This window comes from Panthera tigris, chromosome A2 (assembly GCF_018350195.1).
Source record: "Panthera tigris isolate Pti1 chromosome A2, P.tigris_Pti1_mat1.1, whole genome shotgun sequence".
Lineage (NCBI taxonomy): Eukaryota > Metazoa > Chordata > Mammalia > Carnivora > Felidae > Panthera > Panthera tigris.
The window spans coordinates 40,034,106-40,058,766 of NC_056661.1; the positions used below are offsets into that span (position 1 = coordinate 40,034,106).

At 33.9% G+C, this 24,661-nt stretch overlaps 1 protein-coding gene across 3 annotated transcripts in view; it reads left to right on the forward strand.

Moving 5' to 3' along the window:
* Positions 1-23,034, forward strand: part of PPP4R2 (protein phosphatase 4 regulatory subunit 2) — a 49,779-nt gene extending 26,745 nt beyond the window's left edge. Inside the window, exons 3-9 of one of the 3 annotated variants that reach the window (XM_042979426.1) lie at positions 8,285-8,455; positions 17,681-17,774; positions 19,578-19,615; positions 20,498-20,572; positions 20,809-20,952; positions 21,658-21,947; positions 22,202-23,034. In XM_042979426.1, coding sequence (XP_042835360.1) covers positions 8,285-8,455; positions 17,681-17,774; positions 19,578-19,615; positions 20,498-20,572; positions 20,809-20,952; positions 21,658-21,947; positions 22,202-22,521 — 1,132 coding nt within the window. In that variant the 3' untranslated portion in view covers positions 22,522-23,034. The remainder of the gene's footprint in view (positions 1-8,284; positions 8,456-17,680; positions 17,775-19,577; positions 19,616-20,497; positions 20,573-20,808; positions 20,953-21,657; positions 21,948-22,201) is intronic. The other 2 variants (XM_015535074.2, XM_042979425.1) reach the window with 2 other exon arrangements.
* The last annotated feature ends 1,627 nt before the right edge of the window (positions 23,035-24,661 follow it).

Sequence of the window (24,661 nt, forward strand, 5' to 3'; positions counted from 1 at the left end):
ATAAACATTAAAAAAAATTTTTTAAAAGATTGTCCAAGATGAAACCTGTGTACTAAAATGTACAGTAATCTGCCACCTGTGGATGTGTAACCTCATTTTTATATTTCGATAACAAATTGTAAAGCCTTAATCATTTACTGTATAGAATATATTGCAGTCTTCTTAGAAAAAACCCAAACAATTACTGATTCTTTGTTTTGCAGCACATGAGTTTGTCTCTGAGTTGGGGTAGAAAGATTTGTTGTTGGTTTTTTACCTCTACCTTTCTCAATATGCAGAAGACTACACCTGAGAAAAAAAATTAAGGTCAGATCTTCACAGCACATTTTCCTGTACAGTTGGAAGTGACTCATGAGGTAGATTTTAATGTTAAAGAACATTTTATTCATTTCTTAAATGAATCCTCTGCATTTTAGAAATTGTCTCTGCCATTGAAAAATATATATGCATATTATTTTATTCTTCAAATTTTGTGAGTCTTTGATCTTGCAGTTATCATTTTCCAGCCTTACTAAATTTCAGGAACCAATGTAGTCCTCAAAAAAAGGAATTGTGTATTGCATTAGTACTAAGTGTGTTTGTTGAGGGGGCAGTCCCCCCCCCCCCCCCCCCCGTTCATTTGGCATTGTCTGGGGACCTTTTTGGTTGTGATCACTCAGGGTGGGAGTGCTACAGGAAGTTCTGTTATAACTTGGAACTGTCTAGCCCAAAATGTCATTAATGGTAAGTTTGAGAAATTTGATCTCATTAAAGTGTCCTCTACTTTTAGGTCCTGTATCTTTCCACTTTGTTTTTCCATACTCCACTCATCCATCCTTCTAAGGTCTAGCTTACAGTCCCACTTTGTCCTGAAGCTTTTCCTAGATAGCTCTAAGCCTACATTTCATGTTTCCTTTTTTTAGATCCTGTTGTACCATCACTAAATCTCTACAACCAGTAGTTTCTGATGTCTTATTTGTTTATTGTCATTGTATCTTGTTTTCTAAAGTCATATTAGTGGAAGATCAGGTTGTATTTTTTCTGGGCTAACTGTTGTTGACTTAGATGTATAGTATGAGTTGGTAGAATGAAAAAAGGGCCCAGGGCCTACCTAGGCTCTGGCAAATGTAGCAGTGGAACAAAGGACCATTTCCTGTGGATGGGAATTTGGAGTTGTTAATTTATGAATTGTGGTGAAAGTGATAGCAGTAGTGGTGAAAGTGGAGAGAAGAGTGACCACCCCCTCCTAGAAGGGGCAGAGTAGATCCACCTCAGCCATTAAGCTAGGGCTATTAGAAAACCTCAGTACCCTCTGAGTTCTGAATTGGCTTTCTTCAGCCTGAGCTGTGCTGTTAGAGATGTATTTTTGTTTGATTTAGCTGTTTTTATGGGAGAGTGAAGGGTTCATGTTTGTATAGTAATAAATTTTAGGAAGATTTTCAGTAAGGGGTTAAAGGTTAGCTCAGAGTTAAGCATAAATCAAGTTAATCAGAATACACTGTTTCTTCAGCTTTTTGTTTTAATTGGTAGGGAGAGATGGGTGAGTGGAGGAAAGTAACTTGACTCTTTAGACATGTTAGAATCCTTATCATTGAATGTAAAAGTTGCCAAAGAAGAAACCCGAGTTCATGCTGAGGTATTACCTGAACGTTTGTGTTACCTCTTGAAGCTTTCTTTTCCATCAGATTGGATCCTTGATGTGTACAACTATCATGAGATTTTTAGTACTCTTTTTTCTTAATGTTTATTTTGAGAGAAAGAGCACGTGCATGTAGGGGAGGGGCAGAGAGAGAGAGAGAGAGAGAGAGAGAGAGAGAGAGAGAGAGAGAGAGAGAGAGAGAATGAATCCCAAGCAGGTTCAGCATAGGGCTTGATCTCACCGTGGTGAGATCATGATCAGAGCTGAAATCGAGAGTCAAGTCGGAAGCTTAAACATCTCAGCTGAGCCACCCAGGCGACCTGAGATATTTAGTACTCTTAATTTGAAAGATTCACTTTTCAGTGTTTGTGTTAGAAAGAAATGTATTGCTTTGGAACAGGTACATATCATGCCACCTTCAGATAAGTGTTTGTGCAACAAAATGTGTAACATTTGAAGGATAATTTCAAAATAGGAACAATTAGATAAATATTTTAGTGTCACTTCAAAATTTATATAAAAAGTTTTCATTATTTTAAGCAGTCAGTACAGAATGGGAATCTGAAAGTTATGTTCACACTTAATGTCACATAGTAATTTCCTTTTTCTGTTAGTAAGAAAAATATATTTTAAAGGGATAGGGAGGGACAGTGGTTCTTGATTGGGAACAATTTTTGTCTTCTAGGTAACATTTGGTAATATTTTTAGACGTTTATGGTTGTCACAACTTCTGAGAGTGGGGATTGGGTACTACTGACTTCTAGCGGTAGAGGCCACGGATGCTGCTCAACATCCTTTAGTACACAGGACATTCCCCTGTGACCAAGAATGATCAGGCTCACAGTGTCATTGAAGCCAAAGTTGAGAACCCCAGGATGAGAGGATTGCAGAGAACCTGTTCAAACACAAAAGAATGTTTTTGTGAACAGTGAATGTAGGTTAAAATACTCAGGTTTACTAGCAGTGAATGAAGTACATATTAAAGTGTTTTTCTACTATTAAATTAACAGGAGTTTTGAAAGATTTTAATACTTGAGTGAAATAGGTGTTAATGTACTGTTGGCCCTATACAGTAGTACAGCATTTCTGAGAGGCTCTTGAAAGTATGTATCAAAAGTTGCTATTTATATTTTAAAGTTTTGACTCCGTAATTCCACTTATGGTAATCTATCCTAAAGTAATAAAACAGATCCCTCCTTTAGGATGTTAATCACAATTACTTCTCATTGTAATGAGCTGGAAACAAACCTAACTCTTCTTAAAATGGTGGCGATTAAATAAATAATAGTGCAACTATATGTGATACAGATTAAAAATCCTTTCAAAGACTGTTGATCATGTGACAATACCTATATAGTGAATAAGGAGGGAAAGAAGGATATCAAACTAAGGATGCCAAATTTTAATAAATGAGTAGAACAAAGTTTAGTGAAAAATACACTAAAATGTACTTTAATAATGATTAATGAGCAGTTTATGGGCAGTTTTCATTTTATTTTCTATCTGTTTTCTAATTTTTTATGACTGTACCATTGATCAGAAAAAATTGTTTTTACACTCTAGTAAAATTTGATACTAGTCCTATAATTTCTTAGGGTATTTCCTGATTAATCTGTCCTTTCCCATATACCTAGTTTCCTTTTGTGTTGCGTCTATGTCTGGTCTCTCTTCTGTATTTTATTCGCTCAGTTAATTGATGAAGTATAATATATGGTATAATCATGATGAAAAGGGAAGGTTCTCTTGAACTAGTAATTTGTATTTTAAAGTTCTTAAAAATCTTGTCATTTTCTGTAAGCAGTTCACAATGTACTCTTATTTTTGCCATGTGTTTTTGCTCATGTGATTGAATATTCAGATTAAATTTACTTAGTTTTGCTCTCTCCTGTCATGCAAAAATTCTGACACTTTGTCACCTGACTTAAATAGCTGCCTTTTGAAGATTGTTTTATAAGCCTGTCACCTTGTGTGATTGATCAGCCTCCTTAATTTTTTTGTTTTTATTCATTCTTCCCATATTCCCTTTTGATATTTCCAAATGGTGTAATATTTGGTATCCCTTGGAGGTAATAGGCCTCTCCTGTGCTGTCTTGTGTTAGCTTCCCACACATTGTGTGGCAACCAGTGAGGCTGAGTAGGAGTGATCTTAATAGAATTTGGAACTGTAAGAGGCAGCAAATTAAAAGATGGTGGTCACTGGTCACTAAAATGTTTTGGAACCAGCTGAGAAAATAAGAGATGGCTTTTCTGCCCTTGAGTCTCTAAAAAATACCTTTAACTCGAGAATTGTGAGGGAAACATGTTTGTTTTGGAATAGACTTGTAAGTTCCTATAGAGAAAAAAAGTGTGTGATGTTTTATTGAGGGATATCTTCATTAGTGATGTGAGTTGTGCCTTTCTAGAAGAGAAACTGCATAAAGAGAAAAATGGAAAGATAAGAAAAGAAAATGAAGGGAGATGAGGTTACTTTAAAAAGAGTAATAAATTTCAGTAAATTCTTGAGTTAATCTTAGCAAAGTAGATTAAATTGTATTTTATTCTTTGGAAATTTTAATGTGGAGGAATTGATTCTAAAGTTGAAAATGTGTTTGTTTCGTGAACATCTGTTTAGAACAATTTTATTTTCATTTGAAAAACAAGGTGTTTTTGTTGTTCATTTCTAGTTTCTACTCAACCAGTGAGTACATTCTGAATAAAAAAAATTTTTTTGTTGCCAGATTCTTAATTGATTTGATCATGGCCTGTTTTTTGTGGTCAAATTATATAATATTCAGGGAAGCATTTTCTGATTTTGTTTTTTTAATTTTTTTTTTAACGTTTATTTATTTTTGAGACAGAGACAGAGCATGAATGGGGGAGGGTCAGAGAGAGAGGGAGACACAGAATCTGAAACAGGCTCCAGGCTCTGAGCAGTCAGCACAGAGCCTGACGCGGGGCACGAACCCACATACCGCAAGATCGTGACCTGAGCCGAAGTCAGCCGCTTAACCAACTGAGCCACCCAGGCGCCCCGTTTTTTTGTTTTTAATCATGTAGTTGTAGTGAAACAAAAAATTGCATCTTTCAACATTCTGCAGAAGTGGTTTTTCATCTTTATATGGTGTAGTAACTTCTGAATTGCATCTCTTGGATCTAATTCTTAAAATACAGTATTTACAAAATTTAGATTATGGGACTTATTCTTGGCTGGTAAGTTAATATACTTTTTGAAGGTCCCCATAGTTTGCTTGTGTGGGCTGTATCTTTTCCGTTAATGTGTGTGGCTGTTTTTTGGGGTTTGTGTTTGTGGGTTTTTTGGGTTTTTTTGTTTTTGTTTTTTAAATCTTGGGTGGATTGACAAGTGGTTAATGGAAAGATGGGGGGAAAAACTCTTGTGTGTATAGAAATCCTAGTTCATAAAGTAGATTATTACTTAGTGGCTTTATTAAAACTATAAAAAATTTTAATTTAAGAAATAAAAAGCATAAGTGTTCTCTTTCAGTAATCTTCCTTGGTGTGTTTTAGTTGAATGCCTCTGGGGAGCCTAGTGAAATTTAGAGATAAATTGTAGTAACCACTGGCAATTGTATGTTAATCAGAAATTAATATAAGGCCTGTCAAAAATTATAATATGCTGCCTCTGCTCGTTAAACCTTGATTTCCCCTTCCCAAAATAGACCAGGGAATGGAAGAAAGGTGATCGTGCAAATAGCTTTTGTTAATCATCCTCAACAAAATTTTTTAGTATCAATACCATTTATATACCATGTAATTTAACTCATTTAATAGAGTGGAATTGTCAGGTCACGTGTTAACTTTGTGTTTAACTTTTTGAGGTACTGCCAAACTATTTTCCCACAGTGGCTATAGCATTTTGCATTCCCTCCAACAATGTATAGATTTCCAATTTCCTTACATCCTCCCCAACACTTGTTATTGTCCATCTGTTTTCATTATACACCCCTTAGTGGATGTGAAATAGTGTCTTGTGGTTTTGATTTGTGTTTCCCTAATGGATAATAATGTTAAACATCTTTTAACATGTTTTTTTGGCCATTTATCTTCTTTGGAGAAATGCCTATTTGGGTCTTTTGTTCATTTTCTAACACTTGGTGTAAAATATACATAAAAATTTTAGTATTTTAAGTGTATAATTTGGTGACTTTAAATACATTCAGAGCTTGTGCCACCATCTTCATTATCCATGTCCAAGCCTTTTTTGTCTTGCCAAACTGACACCCTGTTCCCATGTAACAGTAACACCTCACCCTTCCCTTCCCGAACCAGCTCTTGGCTAATGCCTTTCTGCTCCTTGCCTCTTTGAATTCATTTTAGATCCCTCATATAAGTGAAACCATAAAATTTGTTGTTTTGTGTCTGTCTTATTTCATGTAGCATATTATGTTCAAGATTAATCAAAGTTGTAGCATGTGCCAAAATTTCCTTCTAGTTTAAGTCCTAATAATATGCCATTGTTTGTATATATACCACATTTTGTTTATCCATTCTTCTGTTGACTGATGGTAGTTTCTATCTTTTGGCTATTGTGAGTATTACTGCTTTGTGAGTTGGTGTACAAACATCTTTTGGGTATCTACTCAGAAATGGAATAACTAATCATCCAATAACTCTTTGATTTTTTTTTTTTTTGAGAAATCACCGTCCTGTGCCACGGTGGCTGCATCATTTTGCATGCCCACCAGCCAGTGCACAAGGTTTCCAGTTTCTCTACATCTTCAGCAGAGATACTTGTTATTTTCTGTTTTTGTTTTTGTTTTTTTGGAATGCAGTCACCCTAATGGATGTGAAGTTCTGTCTCATGGTTTTGATGTATGTTATCGTAATGATTAGTGATGCTGAGCATCTTTCCATGTGCTTATGGGTCATTGGTATATTTTTGGAGAAATATCTACTCAAATACTTCACCCATTTTTTTCACTGGATTGTGGCCCTTTCCCTGCTGAGTTGTAGGAGTTGTTTTTACCTCCTGGATAGTAATAATACATCATGGGGGAGATTATTTGCAAGTATTTTCTTCCATGTTGTGGGTTGCATTTTCACTTTTGTTGATAGTGTCCTTTGAGACACAAAAAGGTTTTGATTTTGATGTAGTGTAATTTTTTTTTTTTCCTGTCACATAATATTGTTGACGTCAACAGTGACTGATTTTGAAATGTCTTGGGAACGTATACGAAACCTCAGCTCACACTGAAAAGCATTTTCTAGAATTTTCATTTTTTGTTTTGAAGTTCACATTTTATTGTTGACCACAAATATTTTAGTTCTTTCTCTTCAAGTCATTCATTTTTGAGAAAATGTCCACCACATTCTCTTGTTCTGAAATAGCCTTATTTGTTTGACAGTCCTTTCAAGCAAAAATGGCCTTCTATGATAGCAGCTAGTTCCACTGGCAACAGTATTCAGCTGTTGTTCCTTGACGTGTCTGTAGTATTTTCCTATGCAGCAGCAGTTTTTTTATGTATACTTTTCATTTTGTTACTCAGAATATTAGAAAGATGTGTATTCAAAGGTTGAGAATTAATAAAATGAGTAATTTTTTTGTTTTATTAAACATTAAGTGAAAGGGTTTTTGTTTTACTGTGAATTTGGTGGTGAAGAAGATGATGACTACTAGTAGATACAAGTTTTGTACTGTTACCTTGATTTGTGCTTAAGTATCTTCATTTTCCCACTGCTCTTTTTGCACCACCAAGACAAATATTAACACGGTAAAAACAAAAAAAAGTTTGGCCTCTTCGACTATACTTTGAGAATAGCTGTCCTGGTTTTTAGGATTGTGGATGGAAGGGAAAGGTTTTCGCAGATTAGCATCCCCCTTATTTTGCTTAAGATTGATCTGCTGCCACTAATGGTTTTACTTTCTGTGTGGGGAATTGGTTCACATTCCTGATTTTTGGATCTCCTGGAATTTAGACTATTTAGGCAGGTAGCATCCCAATTTTTTTTTTTTATATTAGTGGGAAAATGTGAGAGGACAGGAATAAAAATATATTTATATTAGTAAATGAATAGATATTAAAAGCACATAAAGAAATTATGTATTTTTACTTTGTAGATACATATTGTATAGAACCTGTGATATATATACTTTGTTAAAAGACATAAGATTCTGAAAATACTAGCTGAAAGTTAAAGGAGAAATTGAAGTTTATTTTGCTGTTTAACATAGATAAAAGACAAGAAGCTTAGAGTGTAGTCATTTTGACTTCTTTATTTAAAATTACAAATGTGAACTTGCTCTAATTTCTAATAACCTATTTAAGATGGGACAGTAACACCTCCCTGGTTAGGTTTGTTATGAGCAGTAGAGTCAAAACAAAACTGTTTTAAAATGCTAGTAATGAGACATAGCACACAGTAGCCTTTCAGCCTGAGGTAGTTCTTTTTAAAGCTTTTTATTAGAGATTTGGGTGTCGTTTGGGTCAGGAGTGGGGAGAATTGGACATAAATAGTTTGGAGCTTCTGAGTCAAATTCATCAGATGCAGTCCTGGTATATGTTACTGAAAAAGATACTCTCACTGCTACTTATTCAGATCTTCATTTTGTTACCATTCGTGTCATGATAAATTCTGTGTTTGTGGTTTGTGTTGAAGAGTTATAAAGCTACATGATACTGTTTGTTTTGTTTTTCTTTTTTTTTTTTCTTTTTTTTTTTTTGCTTATAGGATTCAGTGGTCCCAATTTAAAGGCTATTTTATTTTCAAACTGGAGAAAGTGATGGATGATTTTCGAACTTCAGCTCCTGAACCAAGAGGTCCTCCCAACCCTAATGTCGAATATATTCCCTTTGATGAAATGAAGGAAAGAATACTGAAAATTGTCACTGGATTTAATGGGTATGCACTTAATACTATTTTAAAGGTTTACTTTTTAGCAGAACATTATGGATTTTTATTTACGCTTTGTTCATTGATTATCCATTAAATAAGTTCTGTGTCTTTGGTGACATTTAGTAGTTACTGATTTTTAGCTTACAAGTATTTAAAATAATTACAGCATTTTAATGTATTTAATTTGTTTAACTTGAACTACCTTTATGGGTATCATTGGCATTTGAACTTTAAATGGGTATGACAGTGAAAACATTGAGGAAATATGTTAGTTTTTGCTTTCCGTTTTATATGTGATACTGTAAGTCATTAGACTTTATCTAGAACCTGTATATCATTGAGATAAATGACACCTTTTTGAAAATGAAAAATAACAATTTATGTACATATTCCCCTTGGAACTTTTTACTTAAAAAATTTTTTTTGGAGTTCCCCTTTTACTCCCAAGTAACAAATAACTGTTCTTAGCCCTTTGTAAAACATTGCATTGAAAAGATACACTGCACTAAAATAAAACTACTATTTTAAAAAATGTTGCTGCATGTCATATTCTGTGTCATTTTAATATTTTTCTTTTTAGGACTTTGTATTGGGGTTCCTTTTGAAGGGAAGAAGTATTTGTGAAGTTGAATTGTTCAGTATTTACATTGGCAATAGCAGTTTGGAGTGTGGGTTGGCAATACCAAATTTAATGAACTGTGGATATGTTAACTGAATTCATATTTGGGGTAGGGAGTTTGATTTGTAAGTATTTTTAGGTAGCATAAACAGTCTCATTTTTTCCCTTCAGATATTTAAACACATGGATTTGCACCAAGATAGTGTAATTCAGTTAATTCTTTATATGTTATGTTTTTGTGCCTTTGAGTTTTGCTTAAAATAACACATCCTTCGGCTTTGGTTTGAGATAAGTCACTAAAATACTTCCTTGGGGGTAGAATTTACGGCTGTATGTTTGAACTGCCTTTGTGGGTTTGGGGTGGGAAGGAGACATATTTTGACTTTGTACCCTGTTGTACTTTTGTACCGTACTGAAAATTACTGATCTGTATTCATTAATTTCTTTTTTAATAATAGTATATTTTAAATGCTCATACCAAAGAAAGTCACATCCTATATATTAGAAGTATGTTGCATAAGATTTATTCTTGATCTGAGTTACGGTAAGAATGCTTTTTGGGGATATTTATAAATAGTGTATAGGTAGATAGTATTTACATGTTAGGGTAACTTTTATTTTAGTAAGTTATGGCTACCATTTAAAAATAAGAGTTGTGGGGCGCCTGGGTGGCTCAGTCGGTTAAGCGTCCGACTTCAGCTCAGGTCACGATCTCACGGTCCGTGAGTTCGAGCCCCGCATCGGGCTCTGGGCTGATGGCTCAGATCCTGGTGCCTGCTTCCGATTCTGTGTCTCCCTCTCTCTCTGCCCCTCCCCCGTTCATGCTCTGTCTCTCTCTGTCTCAAAAATAAATAAACGTTTAAAAAAAAAATTAAAAAAAAAATAAAAATAAGAGTTGAGGTAAAACAAGTGATACCACATATACTACTGCATTGTTAATGTTAAGCTAACTTACTTTTGATTCTCAGTTAGTAATACCATTTTTATTTCTTTCAAATTAAGATGGACTGGATAGGTAGGTTATTAAATAAATCTAAATATTTATAATCTCTTAGTCTATAAAATAGGTGTTTGACTTACTTCTGAAAATGATTTGAGCAATCATTTAAATACCTAAGTATACTTAAGACGTAATTGCTTTTAAAACATTTTTCATCCTTGAACTGTAAGTATTTTGAACTTACATTGTTTTTAATTTGATGTTTCAGAATAGTAGTTATGAATCCTTTTCCTTAATCAGGCAGGATCCAAGTCTTATTAATCAGTGGTAAATAATTTTCAGTTTTTACTTAAGCTTTTTTGTCTATATTATCATATATTGGCATATTGAAATGTGTTTATGGTTTTTCTCAATTTTATTTTCATGCTTTGAATACATACAAATGCCGTTTTAAAAATTTTGCTATGAATGGTGGCTAAAATTGCACTTTGGCCTTTTTCAGCCAGATTGAGGATTTGTCCTTTCTAGTATACCTTTTTGCTATTATAATAGGTCATCTTTTAAGTAACAAAAATGATACTTGGTCATGGTTTCAAAAAGATCCTCAGGTGTCATAGGAGTAGTCCATAAAAAAAAAGTAGGATCATGTCATGCTATTTGTATTTTCCTTTCTAAGAGCTTTGATATCACTGTCTCAGTGCATTTATAGTTGTCTATGTATTTGAAATAACTGCATTATTTATTATACAAGCGAGTTAAAATTCATTTGCCTTATTTCCATTGGTGGTGGGTGTTTTTGACTTCTACAAGTAGTGCTTGTAGTGAGCATCTGTATACATACCTTCTTGTGTTGATGAATGTCACACATTGAATGTATATGTAGATTGTTGCTTTTTCTTTTGATTTATAGAAATGGAATTGATAGGTCAGAGTGTATGCATACCTAAATTTTTACTGATCCTGCCAAATTAACCTCACAAAATGTGTTAATTTGTCATTCCATGTGTGAGAAAGTGCAGATACTGTAATTATTCACTAGTTTGTGTGTATATATGCATAGGTTTGTGTGTCTTTGACTGCAAGTGAAATTGAACATCTTATTAAGTGTTTATTGGCTCTTATAAGTTGTTGTTTCATACCCTTGTTTTTCTTACTTTGAGGTGGTTTTCTCACTGGTAAGTTTATTGTTTTGGTTTTGCTTTTAATTAGTAAAAGCTCTGTTGTAAATGGTTCATAGTATTTAGCTATATTTTTAAATAGAGTATCCGTTTTCCAAAATTATTTCACTATATTGTCAGCACTTAAATTTTCCCTCTTTGAAGTGGTTGTCGATTGACTTGTTGGCTTGATTTCTTGAACTGTAAGGGGTTACAGACACAGGGTTAAGTGTCTTCCAAACAAGGCCTAGAACAGTCAATGCCTGAACATAGTAGGTTTTCAAACAAGTACTGAATAAATGGATGAAAAGAACAAAAGCATGCTTCTGTATTTATATTTTGTTTCTGGTAGTTCATTCCTATAATAGTACACAGGGACTTCAAGGGGTAGAAAGAATGTAATTTACATTTCTGGTAGTTTTAAAAAAGATAGTTATATGTCCTCTAAATGACTGAAGTGGAAGAATAATGAATACAAATTAACTGTGTGTCTTTGCTTCTCCTTTGTCAATGGTGTTAGATCTAAGGCCTTTCTAAAATAAGCAGTGAGTTTCAGTTAATTGTGGGTAGTTGACTAATATAGTATGGCTATGTATTTATGAGCATGTCTGGAAAAAATACATAACCATTTGATGCCTAAAAAAAATCTTTTAATTGTTCTATCATCTGTAAGGCAGGTACAGTCAGTTACAATGGAGGAGTGCTTTTTAACTTTTGACATGATAGTCTTTCTGAATATTGAATTTGTTCTCTAAAGTTACTTTAACATACATGACTGACCAGATTTTTCTTAGTCCTAAAAACTTCACACTAATTGTTTTACGTGTAGGTTGCATACATACAGATATCTCTTGTCAGTTTCTGCACTTGAGTGTGTGCCTCTTCATACCTTTTTTAAAGGTCGTATATGAGATTTTTACACTCTTCTATCTGCATCATAGATGTGAAACACACTCCTGTTTTGATTTTGTATTGTTGCTTTACAGTTAGCTTGAGATTACTCAGGGATGAGAACATGGGTTCTAGTCTTTTGTTACTTTGTTCTCTTACTTTGACCTGTTGGTTGCTGAATTTTCTTCTCTAGTTAGGGAAAAAAAAGTTTTTGCATTTTTTTTGTGTTGAGCACATTAAATCTTGTAGCTGTGTTTATTTTCTTTGATCTCTTTCACTTAGCATAACTAGTTGAGAATTGAAATTATTTAGTAACCTACCCTCCTTGCTCTACCACCACTTTGTCTTGTCCTTTGGTAATAACGTTTGATGTCTAATAAAATGTTTTAAATCGAAAGGTAGGATATAGCAGAACTCTTCATTTTTTCTTGACATTTTCTATTTGATGAAAGTACAGTGACAAATCAGCCTGCTGTAGGCACTGTAAAAGATGGTTTAACTTGATTAAAAGTGTTGACAGTTGCTACGGACTTAGTTTGGGATGGGAATGGTGCAGATACTAGTTTAGGATTACTCAGCATTATTTTAAGAGGCTAATTCTTCGTTTTCTTAATTGTTTGTACTTAAATTTTACATTGATGTTTTCAGTATCAGGATTTCTAACGTTGGATTTGAGATAGAAAATATATACCTAAGAATGTTTATGTGTATATTTATACAAATATTAAAGCCTGAGTACAGGTAGAGCATCTTTCTGTAAAAAGGTAATGTCATGTGGTATTTCTGACTTTTGTAGGACCTAAGAGTAAACCAAACAACCCATTTAGCCTTTGATAAATTAAGATATATTTAAGTTAGTTTTTATCTAAATAGTTCAGGTCAGATTTAAGTAATTCTGTTAACTGAATGTAGCCATTAATAGAAAATAAAAGACAGTAAAAACCACATCTTTATGCATAAAATAAAAGCGAGCTGGCTCTTTTAGCATTTTTCATAATAGGGTGTCTGATTTTATGGTTATCGCTTAGTTTTTTTACTTGAATGGCCTGTGTTATATTTTATATTCCTTTATCTTCTTCATGAGGAAAGTTTATTGTATTACAAGAGTAAGATAATAAGTTACCTGATTCTTATCTTAGATCCTGAATAAAATGTGCATTTTCTTTTTCTGAATGCATTCTTTCCAACTGAATACCTTGGTATGCATTCAGAATATTTGTACATCTTAGTGATAAAAACATTTAAACATACTAAGTAAGATAAGTTTTAATCAAACTATAGTCTCAGGTTAAAATATAAGGTAGGAAATTCTTCCTTTAGGTGTTGGCTTTATTTAAAATTTCTTTCTTTTAAAACTAACATTGAATTGCTAATTTTCGCTTAGATGTTTTTCTCATGTACAGCCCCTTTCCTGATACTTGAATTCTCACAGCTTTCAGGTCTGTAGGACTTGATACTTTTTTTTTTTTTTTAATTCAGTGAATGGGAACAGATTGCAGTCAAATTAAGATATACTCTGTAGCTAATATAAAATGTGTGATCCTCTTTAATCAGGGTTAGTTGCTCTCCTTGGAATTAAAAGGAATATTTTTAAAGACAGATAAACTTTTGATTTTGTTCCTCTGTAGTTGGTCTTTGGAGTGTTTGTGCTTTCTAGTCTCTATTAATTATTGAAAGGGATCAGGATGATGATGGAACCTAAGATTTTATGAACACCTTATAAAATATTTCAGGCATTGTTAAGTGGTTTATATACATTATGTTATGTTATATTTTGTGTGTGTGTGTGTGTGTATACACACGCTTGGACATGGTCTCCCAGTGGGCTATCAAATATGCTTTTCTAACTACACTATATAATTTTGTACATCAAAAGTAGACTGGTTGACAATGTTCTCTAGTGTTTCTGAGTATTGCCATTTTGAAAGAACCTGTCACTTTTGCATCTTTAATGTGGTTTTTTAAGTTTTGCTGGATTTTGTAGACACCTTTTTTTTTCTTTTTACAGTGGAAAATGCTAGCTAATCATGTTCTTTTTAAAAGTCTCTCCCCCCCCCCCCCCCCGTTCCTTATGTATTCTTTGTTTTTATCTTTGGTGGGCAGATAAGGTAATACATTGCAGAGTAAACTGAATGCATTTTTATTTCAAATTACCCCAAAGATTTTTTTTTTTTAATGTTTATTTTTGAGACAGGCAGAGTGAGCGGGAGAGGGGCAGAGAGAGGGAGGCAGAATCTGAAGTGGGCTCCAGGCTCTGAGCTGTCAGCACAGAGCCCTACGTGGGGCTTGAACTCAGGAACAGTGGGATCATGACCTGAGCTGAAGTCTGATGCCTAACCAGCTGAGCCACCCAGGCACTCCCTGCCTCACAAAGATTTTTCTGCTAAATTTTATATTTTACAGTATATTGTTCCATTGAATATCCTTACCCCATTTCCCCAAATTTAGGGATTCTGGTTTAGGTTTTTCATTGTGTGCATTTTTGCTTTTTTCTTCTTAGCACAGGGGTCTTAAGTTAGTGATTTTTATTGGTATATGTGCTGCCGAAGCGAGCATGTTTAGTGATTTTTATTGGAAAAAAACTTTACTTACAGGAGCTAGAATAAATGGTTTTGTTTGCTATGTCTCAAGAGTAAACAGAAGAGGGATGCCAGGGTGGCTTAGTCAGTTAAGCATCTGGCTCTTGATTTCACCTCTGGTCTTGATGTCAGGGTCATGAGTTCAAGTCCCGCACTGGTCTCCATGTTGGGCCTGAACTCTACTTAAGAAAAGAAAACAAGTAACCGAAGGCAAGCTTTTTGTAACAGTTTTTGTAGCAAACATTCATTTTGGATTTGTCTGGTTTATTCTTAGGCCTCTTTTTTAAAGACCTAACTCAGATGAAGTGTTCCCAGGTTCATGCTTGCTTCCTTGGCATACAGCTTATCCTGATAGCATTGTGTACAAAATTTTATTAGCATTTACTGTAATGACTTATATGCTCTGCTACTGAGTAAATATTTCTAGCTTATATTTACTTAAAAAGTACAACTGTGTGTAAAGAGACCTTCATTGGAGTTATCAAGATTATATTAATGTTTCCAGTGCATACTTTTATTTACAAGTAATATTTATATTTTAGCCTGTTCAGGTAAGGAGTATAGGGGTGTTATATGACATTTTAGTGCCATCTGTTGGACACTTGGTAAAATAACTCTTAAAGCTCCAGAAGGTGCCTAAGAAGTAAACTCATTTTATCACAGGCTATTATTGCAAACATTGCTATGCAGATATAATACACCCCCCCCCCCCAAAGTAGTATTATTTACCAACATATGCAGTGTTGTTAATTGGCTACACTTTTACTTACCTTCCTAAAGAAAATAGGCAGAACATTTAGGGTAAACATTGTTAACAAACAGCTTAAAGATATTTATGTTTTAAAGCTATTTCTTTATTTTTTTTCCATTTAAAGAAAAAAGTTTATGAGAGAGAGTGAGTGGGGGAGGGAGAGAGAGAGCATCCCAAGCAGGCTCAGTCTCAGGAATCCGAGATTATGACTTTAGCCAAAATCAAGAGTTGGATGCTTAACCAACTGAGCCACCCAGGTGCCCATAAAGCTATTTTTAATTTAAGAGAATATACTGGTTTTGGTTCTTGAAAGAAATGTAGTCGGAGGAAAAGATAGCTAGATATAACATCTATTTAAGTAGTTGTCAGTTAAGTATTGTTTGTTCTTAACTTTGGGTGCTATTTTGCTTCTTTTTAATAACTTACCCACTCAGTTGTAGTGTCACTATTACTTAATTAGGGAATAGCATAGGTGGACTGTGTTCAAGGTTTGGGAAGTAATGAACTTGAAGAGGGGCTGACGTACAGAGATACTATTAATATTCAGAAATCCCTGATGGTAATGCATTTCAGATATATATGTGTACAAGTAACTTACATATTGAACCTAATATGTAGGAGGAGATCCTGCCCTTAAGCTTTCAGTTAAATCTGAGGAAAGACAAATTGTAAATTTATGTTGTTTATTATATATGTAGCTTGGGAGATGTTGTTTTTTTTTTTTTAATTTTTTAAATGTAGTTAACAGTTTTGTGTATTAGCTATATATAGGTTTTCAGTTGTGTTTTCTTTATAGAAATGAATAAAACACATGTGTAAGCTTACTGTCTTGTTTCTAGTAATGTTGTTGATGTGCCTTTTTTCCTTTTTCCATTTTAAAGATTCTTAATTTGGACTGTATACTCCACTCTGACTGTATTTTCAAAAGGAAGAAATGGTCTTTCTCAGAAATCAAAGGCATTTCCTTTAGCATTCATGATGACATCAGAGAAGTTCTGTAATTTCTAGCTCCTTCTGAGTATTTGCGACATCAGCCACACACATCTTTTAGTTCGTGCTCAGTCTTTTGTTGGCAGAATGATAGCTTTCTCAGTTTTAGGTTTTGATGCTACTTGAGAGAAGATTGAGTCTTGGCTTCTTATATGTAAAATGTTTTCATATGAATAAATGTATATTTTTTCAAAATAGGTTCTAAGTCTTATATTGACTTTTTATAAGAACATAAGGGTAGTATTAATGCTAAAAATAAGAGAACCAAATATAGTTTGTCCATTTAGACAATTAATAAAATTTTAAGTATGTTTGGAATAGTGGAAAGGGAAGACAAGGGATTTCAAGTTAGAGATACTGGGTTTGAGTCCTGGCACTGTTACTCACTCACTGCTTTCCCTTGTTGGGGAGAGTACTGTGTCAAAATGCCTCTACTCAGTAAAGAACTTTGTGAATGTTAAGTCTTAATTCGAGGTTTTGTAATTCTGTTTTTAAGGAGAATAAGTAGGTTTGAATGGCAAATACTGAAGTCTGAAATTTATGTTTGTACTTTTTAGCTGTTTATCCTAATGCTTTTATGTTTGCTGTTCACACTGTAATTCTAAGGAATGCTAATAGTATGTGAGATGAATTTTTTTACATTTATATAATGATACTAGTCCAACGTATATCAGTTTTGTATTTGGTATGATCAAGTGAAAATGTGATTGTGGTTGAAGTATTTGGTAAAGTTAATAGGGCACTTATCAAAATAATGATGGTATTTGTATTTTATGTCTGATGAAACACAAATTGTATATAAAACTGTAATTATGGAGCGGAACCTTATTTATAATACTTTTTTATTGAATCGTTTGCTTTGTTCCATCCGATAACAAAACATTTACATTTTGGGGGGGGGGGACACTGTACAGAAATCTTTGTGTGCAAAGGAATGCTTGAGGAAAAGTTTCTGTATTTAATAAACTAACTTGATTATTACTTGTGTTGCCTCTCTTGTAAACTTAAAATTCAATTATATTCAGAATGTTAAAATTTTTTTCTCAATTAGTTTTGAAACTTTCAAAAATTTCTTTCTTTTTTTAATTACTTTTAAGGCAAGCGATTTTCTTATTAAAAAGACAGGTGTACTTATTGTCTTGCTTATTTTTAAGTCACTCATCTATTCATCTTCCTATTGTAACATTTTCTTTTGTCACTTAATACCAGATGACTAGATAAATCTTTAAATAGCAAGATTAATGATGTTCCTGATTCTCTTAATAATTAATGATCTCAAACTATAAAATCATATTCTTTTGCAGTATCCCTTTTACTATTCAGCGACTATGTGAGTTGCTAACAGATCCAAGGAGAAACTATACAGGAACAGACAAATTTCTCAGAGGAGTAGAAAAGGTATTTATTTTATTTTTGGAATTATATTAAACTTAGCCTAATGTATTTCAGAAGAGAGTATTGAGTAAGTGCTGTTTTAGGCATCTTTTCTTCGGATAGGCTTCCTGAAACCTACCTAAAGTTTTTCCAAGTTGTTTTCCTAATTTGGGAAAACCTAAGTTTTGGAGAGAGATTTAATAGGAGGGGCATAGAGGGAGGGCTTGTAATCACTTAAGTTTGGGGAAAGCACCTTACTGTCTTTTCAGAGTTCATGGTATGCATTCACATTAAAGGCTCTGCAAAATTCTAGCATTGATATTTTAACTTCAGTTGTGTTTTGCACACTTGTTTACCCATGGAATTCATTTCTTTATTTCTGGCTTTCAGAGGTGCACAACTTTGGAAAATCTGATGCAAAAATTTAAGTTAGATATTGAGAAAGATGTAGATCAGACTTAAGAATGAGGAAAGCATTGGGTTTTTTTTGTGGGTAGGGGATGTTATAAGAGAAGGGTATTTTGGACAAAGGAAACAGTGTGATGAACAAAGACATCAAGGTGTTTGAGGAAATGAAAAGTAGGAAATTGACTTGTCTGGAGTAAAGAACCAGTGAAGAAACCCCATGAGAACCAAGATTGGACCAGTGGGTTTATAATTCCCTGTGATTGATCCTAAAACATAGTTCAGTGTTCATAGTTAATTCAGATTCAATTTATTTTACCCTTGGAGCAGGAATCCAAAACCATTTCTTAGTGATTTACAATAGATCTTAGGGCCTTACTGGATTAATGTATTTTGTTGCAGCTTCCATGCCCTCAATTTAATAAGCTTCCTGAAGGGCAGGAAACTGAGATGATTCATCAGTACTTACTTTCAGCCTATGGACTTTTAGCAATTAGATTTTGGCTATCTTTGGGTGAAGAGGCGGTTGTAGCAGTTGTACCAGGGGTAGCCCTCTCACCAAATCAGGGCTACAGTGTTTGATTTGGGTGACCATAGACTAGTTATATAACCCAAGTCTCAGTTTCTCATCTGTAAAGTATGGATAATAACAGGGTTCTGGAGGGGATCAAATGTAAAGTGCTTACTCTGGCTCAGTACACATTTAATGAATATTGACTATTAATAAGGTTCGTATTACCAGGAAGATTATACTCTTAAAAAGTTCTTAGGCTCTTTTTTGGTATATGATGCTACTACACATCAGGCTTCTGATTGGGTACTGCTCTATAAGGAAATTCATTATACTTGGCCTAAGTATTTGAATCTCTAAATATCTTGGAGTGATTTCAGTGTAATGTAAGAGTGTGGCTCCACTGTATGATTGGTATATATACTGTCAGGACTCCAAAGTAGCTAGAGTAGAGTTAATACTGGCAGAAAAAGCAAATGGTTTAGTAGGTTATATTAGATTTAGTCTGGGGATGCCTGGGTGGGTCAGTTGATTAAGCGCCCAGCTCTTGATTTTGGCTCAGGTTATGATCTCATGGTTTGTGGATTCATGGGATCCAGCTTTGCATCAGGCTCTGTGCTGGCAGCATGGAGGCTACTTGAGATTTTCTCTATCTCTCTCTGCCCCTCTCCTGCTCACATGCACATACGTGCTCTCTCACAATAAATAAATATTAAAAAAATAGTCTGTTATTGTTTCAGTTTCTCTAGTTTGATTAATCCTTTCTAACCATTTATTTCCTTGTATTAGTAAAATTGGAATAGATAGGAACTTAATCTGTCAGGGGGATTCTGAGAAATTAAAAACAAATGATTAAACTTTATGTTGTAGTGCTTTCCCTCACATTAAAGCAAGAACTTTTGTTATTACAGAATGTGATGGTTGTTAGCTGTGTATACCCTTCTTCAGAGTAAGTATATATAGATTTTTGCATTTCTGTATATTCTAATAATTGTATCATTTCTATTAGTCTTTAAAATAGGTTATATTTACTTTAGATGGAATGAAGCTTGATAACATTTATAAATACTTGTGAACCTACTACCCAGTCCCCCAAGTAGAATATTACCAATGACATTACCTCTATGTTTTTCTGATAAAGAGATGTGGATTAAAGTGATTTGATAATTTACTGTAATCTTTACATTTGTGGATTTGTCTACTGTCAGGGTCCTCAGAACCCTGAGATCCCATTCTAGATACCCTACCATGGTGTTTGTAGGGCAAAACTCCTAGGTTTGGGATAGCTACTTGTTGAGTTTCCTCTTCATAATGGAAAAGTATTTCCAGTTGTCAAGATTTATATAACAAATTAATGTATCAGTTTAAGACATAGTCTTTGGCACTATTGATCCTTTGTTTTGAGTGGATGTCCTGGGAATTACAGCAGTTAAGCCCTGTCCTTGGCTTCTACCCACTGGATGCCTGTAGGGTCCTTCTCCTTCCTCAAAGAATGTCTTCAGACGTTGTCGGAAGTCTCCTGGGGCTGTGGGCTGGAGGAAGGAGAGCTGCGAGAATGATGTTGCCTCCTGTTGAGAAACACTGGGTTTATAAAACGTCTGTGATTCCATAGGCAGTAACAGTGAGTTTGTTTTTAGAACTCTCACAAGAATGAACCTGTGGGAAATGAGATATTAAGGTAATCCCATAATTAGGTTGTTTCTCACAGAAGTCTTTTTGTTTGGTTCTGTGACCGTGAGATCTTACTTAAAAGATGTTTTAGGTCCATGGCTCTTACCAAAATTAAAGAACTAAATGATCTGTAACAGTGTTTTTTTTAATTTTCTCCTAGGAAAAACAATTCCAATAGTTTAAATCGAATGAATGGTGTTATGTTTCCTGGAAATTCACCAAGTTACACTGAACGGTGAGGTTATTGATTTTAATATCCAGAGAGATTTCATTTTCCTAATTTTGAGCAGCAGGTTCAGTATACTTTGTTACAAATTGGGCATTTTGTGGAAGATACAGGATAAATTAATTTGGTAACCCAAAATCTAAAAGTCAAAGTTAAATACTTCTGTGATATGTGTATATAAGCAAACTTTGGGAGGGCGACCTTTTACAAAAATGAGAAAATGATGTTCATTTATCTTACCGTAGGTCTAATATAAATGGGCCTGGAACACCCAGGCCGCTTAATCGACCAAAGGTTTCTTTGTCAGTCCCCATGACAACAAATGGCTTGCCTGAGAGCGCAGACAGCAAAGAGTCAAACTTACAGCAAAATGAGGACAAAAATCACAGGTTTGTATGTGATTTATATTTTAAAACAAACATGTTTTCAAAAAAGGTTGACGTTTATTGATTGTTTTCAGCACTCATTATTTACTATTTACTGTTGTTTTGAGGAACACAGAAAGGTTTTAGTGTGTTTTACAGGAGCAGTCTGTGGCTTCTGGAAGTTTCCAGTATTAGTATATGATGATGATCATAGAAAAGGCTGAAAACTGCTAATTTGGGGAGATCCTATTTATAGTAGGGTCTTAAGAAAGTAAAGTGGTCATGATATTTATTTCTTGTTTTTGCAAGTAACCTGAAATGTTGAAATTTAGTGAGTTATTTCTCATTATAGATTATTAAAGGAAACCTTTTGTTTATATCCCATTTCACATTTTCTGTAACACATTAAGGGAAAGCAGACAAAACAAGTGAGCGATCTTAGTGAGTATATCCGTCTGGAGGACTTGTAGTTATGTTACGGGAAGCCATTTACTGCAGAATTGAACAGAAAAGTCATGCAGCTTGTTGACTGGTTCTAGTGGGAAATACTCATTAAACAGTTGAGGTTCCCTCGAAATTACTGTGTTATGTTTCTCTTTGCCCAGATGGTACAGTTTAACTTTGACAGTGAAATACAGTTTTAAAAATTACTAGACCTTAAAAATGAGATGAGAATGTGGAAGATGAAGAAAATCTTACTAATGGCATTTTTAAAAAAAACATTTACAGTGACTCTGTGACTGCTGAATCCGAAGGTTCCTCAGTGAGCCCTATAAAAAATAAACACCCAGATGAAGATTCTGTGGAGGCTGAGGGGCATGAGGTAAAAAGACTCAGGTTTGACAAAGAAAGTGAAGTCAGAGAGACAGCCAGCCAAACATCTTCCAGTGAAATTTCTTCGGTTATGGTAGAAGAAACAGAAACATCGTCATCATCTCAGGATAAAGACAAGGAAAGTAGTTGTACCAGACAGCACTGTACAGAAGAGGATGAAGAAGAGGATGAAGAGGAAGAAGAAGGTATTTAGAGACCATCTGTAAAAGGGTGGAGTAAGGAGATCCTCAAATTCTTGTACTTCATTTTTGCGTGAAAGAATTTAACGTAATGGAACTCCTTATAATGCTGATGTTGGGCTTTTCTGCCACCTGTATGTAGTTGCTGCTGAGTTTCAGGGGATAGGATTTGAACTGTAGAATATCAGAATTCATGAAACTTAACTGTGGAGGTATTTTGAAAATAAAATTTAACTACAACAACATTTGCTTATTTTTAGAGTCTTTTATGACATCAAGAGAAATGATTCCAGAAAGAAAAAATCAAGAAAAAGAATCTGATGATGCCTTAACTGTGAATGAAGAGACTTCTGAGGAAAATAATCAAATGGAGGAATCTGATCTGACTCAAGCTGAGAAAGATTTACATTCTGAAGGTAGTGAAAATACAGGCCCTGTAAGTAGTGGTTCTGATTGCCATGAGACAGAAGAATTAGTAGGATCCAATTCCAGTAAAACTGGAGAGATTCTCTCAGAATCATCTATGGAAAACGACGAAGAAGCCACAGAAGTCACAGATGAACCAATGGAACAAGACTAACTATTTAGAAACATGTAGATGCAGTATTTTACATACAGTTCTGGTTTTACACTGTATAAAACTTTTATGTAATAAAATGGACCTCTAGTTTTTACAAGAGAAGCAGGTTGTAAAATAAAGTACTTTATGGGATAAATCCTGAAAGAGTTGTACATGTAAGAACTGTGAATATCAGCTCCTCTGGGTCCTGCTTACCGCTGACTTTTTTTTTCAGTCTGGTCAAATCAGTGGTTTGTGTATAGATTTTTTTTTTTTTTTTGAATTAAAGTTTTTAAACTGGAAGGTAATAATTATAATTTTGAAAACCTTTTGGAGATGATCACATTTAGTTTATACATATGCAAGAAGTCTTTTTGTCTTGTCTCTTTCTGACAGCTCTAGCAGTTTTCATATTTTGGTCATAGTTTCAACATTTTAACATGTGAATTATAGGGTTTCATTCTGGTTTCCAGATTTTGTTTGACTATGTACAATGGAACTTTAAGTCATATATACATATATATATATATATATATATATATATATATATATATATATACATATATATATATACACATATATATATATTATTCTAAGGGGGGAAATGTTATATTTTTCTGTTTCTATAAGAGATGAATACAGTGGATACTTTTTCTATTGGTAATGATTGAGTTCACCTCTTTCAGAAGACAGTTTCAGTTTCTCTTCTGAGTAATTCAAATAAAATCTGGCCCTTGTGAAACCCTGGAAATAAGTCTGTTGAAATACCAGGTTAAACACATTCCAAGAGATCTGTTCAAACTAAAATTCTTTTGTATACTTCTGAGGTGCCTGAGAAAAAGACTTCACTATTTATGAGAAAATATGCTTTATCTTGGAAACTGTGTTCAAACATTAGCTTACTATTTTGTAGAATGAATGCTGACATGAGACCATCTCAAAAGAACCCGGCAGGTTCCTTGACCTTTTGCTTGCTTTTCTCAACATTGTGAATATTACACATTTCTTTCTAAATTATTCTAGAGTATGCAAATGTCATTGGTGTGAAACCCCACTGTACTGGAAGAATTAATATATTACTATAGTAATGTACTGGAGCTAAATGGCTGAAGCTTTAGGGGTGCATAGAAACCACCATAATTTGTATGACATTTTGAAGTGAATTAAATATTTTTGAACATGCTTCTTCGACAGCCAGTGTTATATTTTTCAGATTAACACAAAGCACAATGATTACTCTAAACTCAATATTTTCAAATTCACATATTTAAAGTCATGCAAGCTGCAACTTCCCTGTCAAAATTACTGGCTGCCAAATTTATACCTGTTTCTTCAGCTGTACCTTTTGATATTTAGAATTTTTAAATTTCTGTAAAGTAGATTTTGTAGAATGTAATGTGTTCACTGCCTTTGTGAAGCGGTATATAATTGTATAATTTCTGTGTGTAAACTGAATGCTTGGGCTTTCAATACAGTATTCATATAAAGCAATAAATATTAATGTTATGAAATATTCGAGTACATTTTTATCAAAATACAAAAGAATCCCTTTTTTAGTTTCAGATATCTGAATTACACAAATGAACTTAGAAAACTGATGCAAACAGTTTCTGACACTGTATCATAATCCTTGGGGTGATGTGGGTGGCAATTACAACTTTTGCATTTTGACTACTTAAATTGCTATAATTACCAAATTGGGCTCCGTTTATGTTTATAGGGTAATATACTACTGACTGACTTGACTGTCAGGTTCACAGCAGCTAGATGATATATTTATGAATATGTCTAATAGTTGACATAAAAACTACATACTGATTTACTGTGTCCAGGAGGGGAGAAAAAAATCACACATTGTAAATTTTTAGAAAATTTTTTGCAAAAATGTTAAAATGAAGCAAATTTTAAATGTGACATTCATTTGTAGTGACTTATTTTGTTGAGGGATATTTTGCCAATGAGAACAGATTTTAAACATTTTAAGTTTAGAAATTTTAAACTTTTCTTTAGAATATTTATGAAATTATTGTCAATAAACCTATTCTTTAAGATCCTGTGACCTTTGATATTTTTTGTTTTAATTGTGCCATGGACCATTTGTAAACAAATCAGTTTACTTTTGTTGGTTATAAGTTGAAGATTTAGCAACATGATTTTAAGG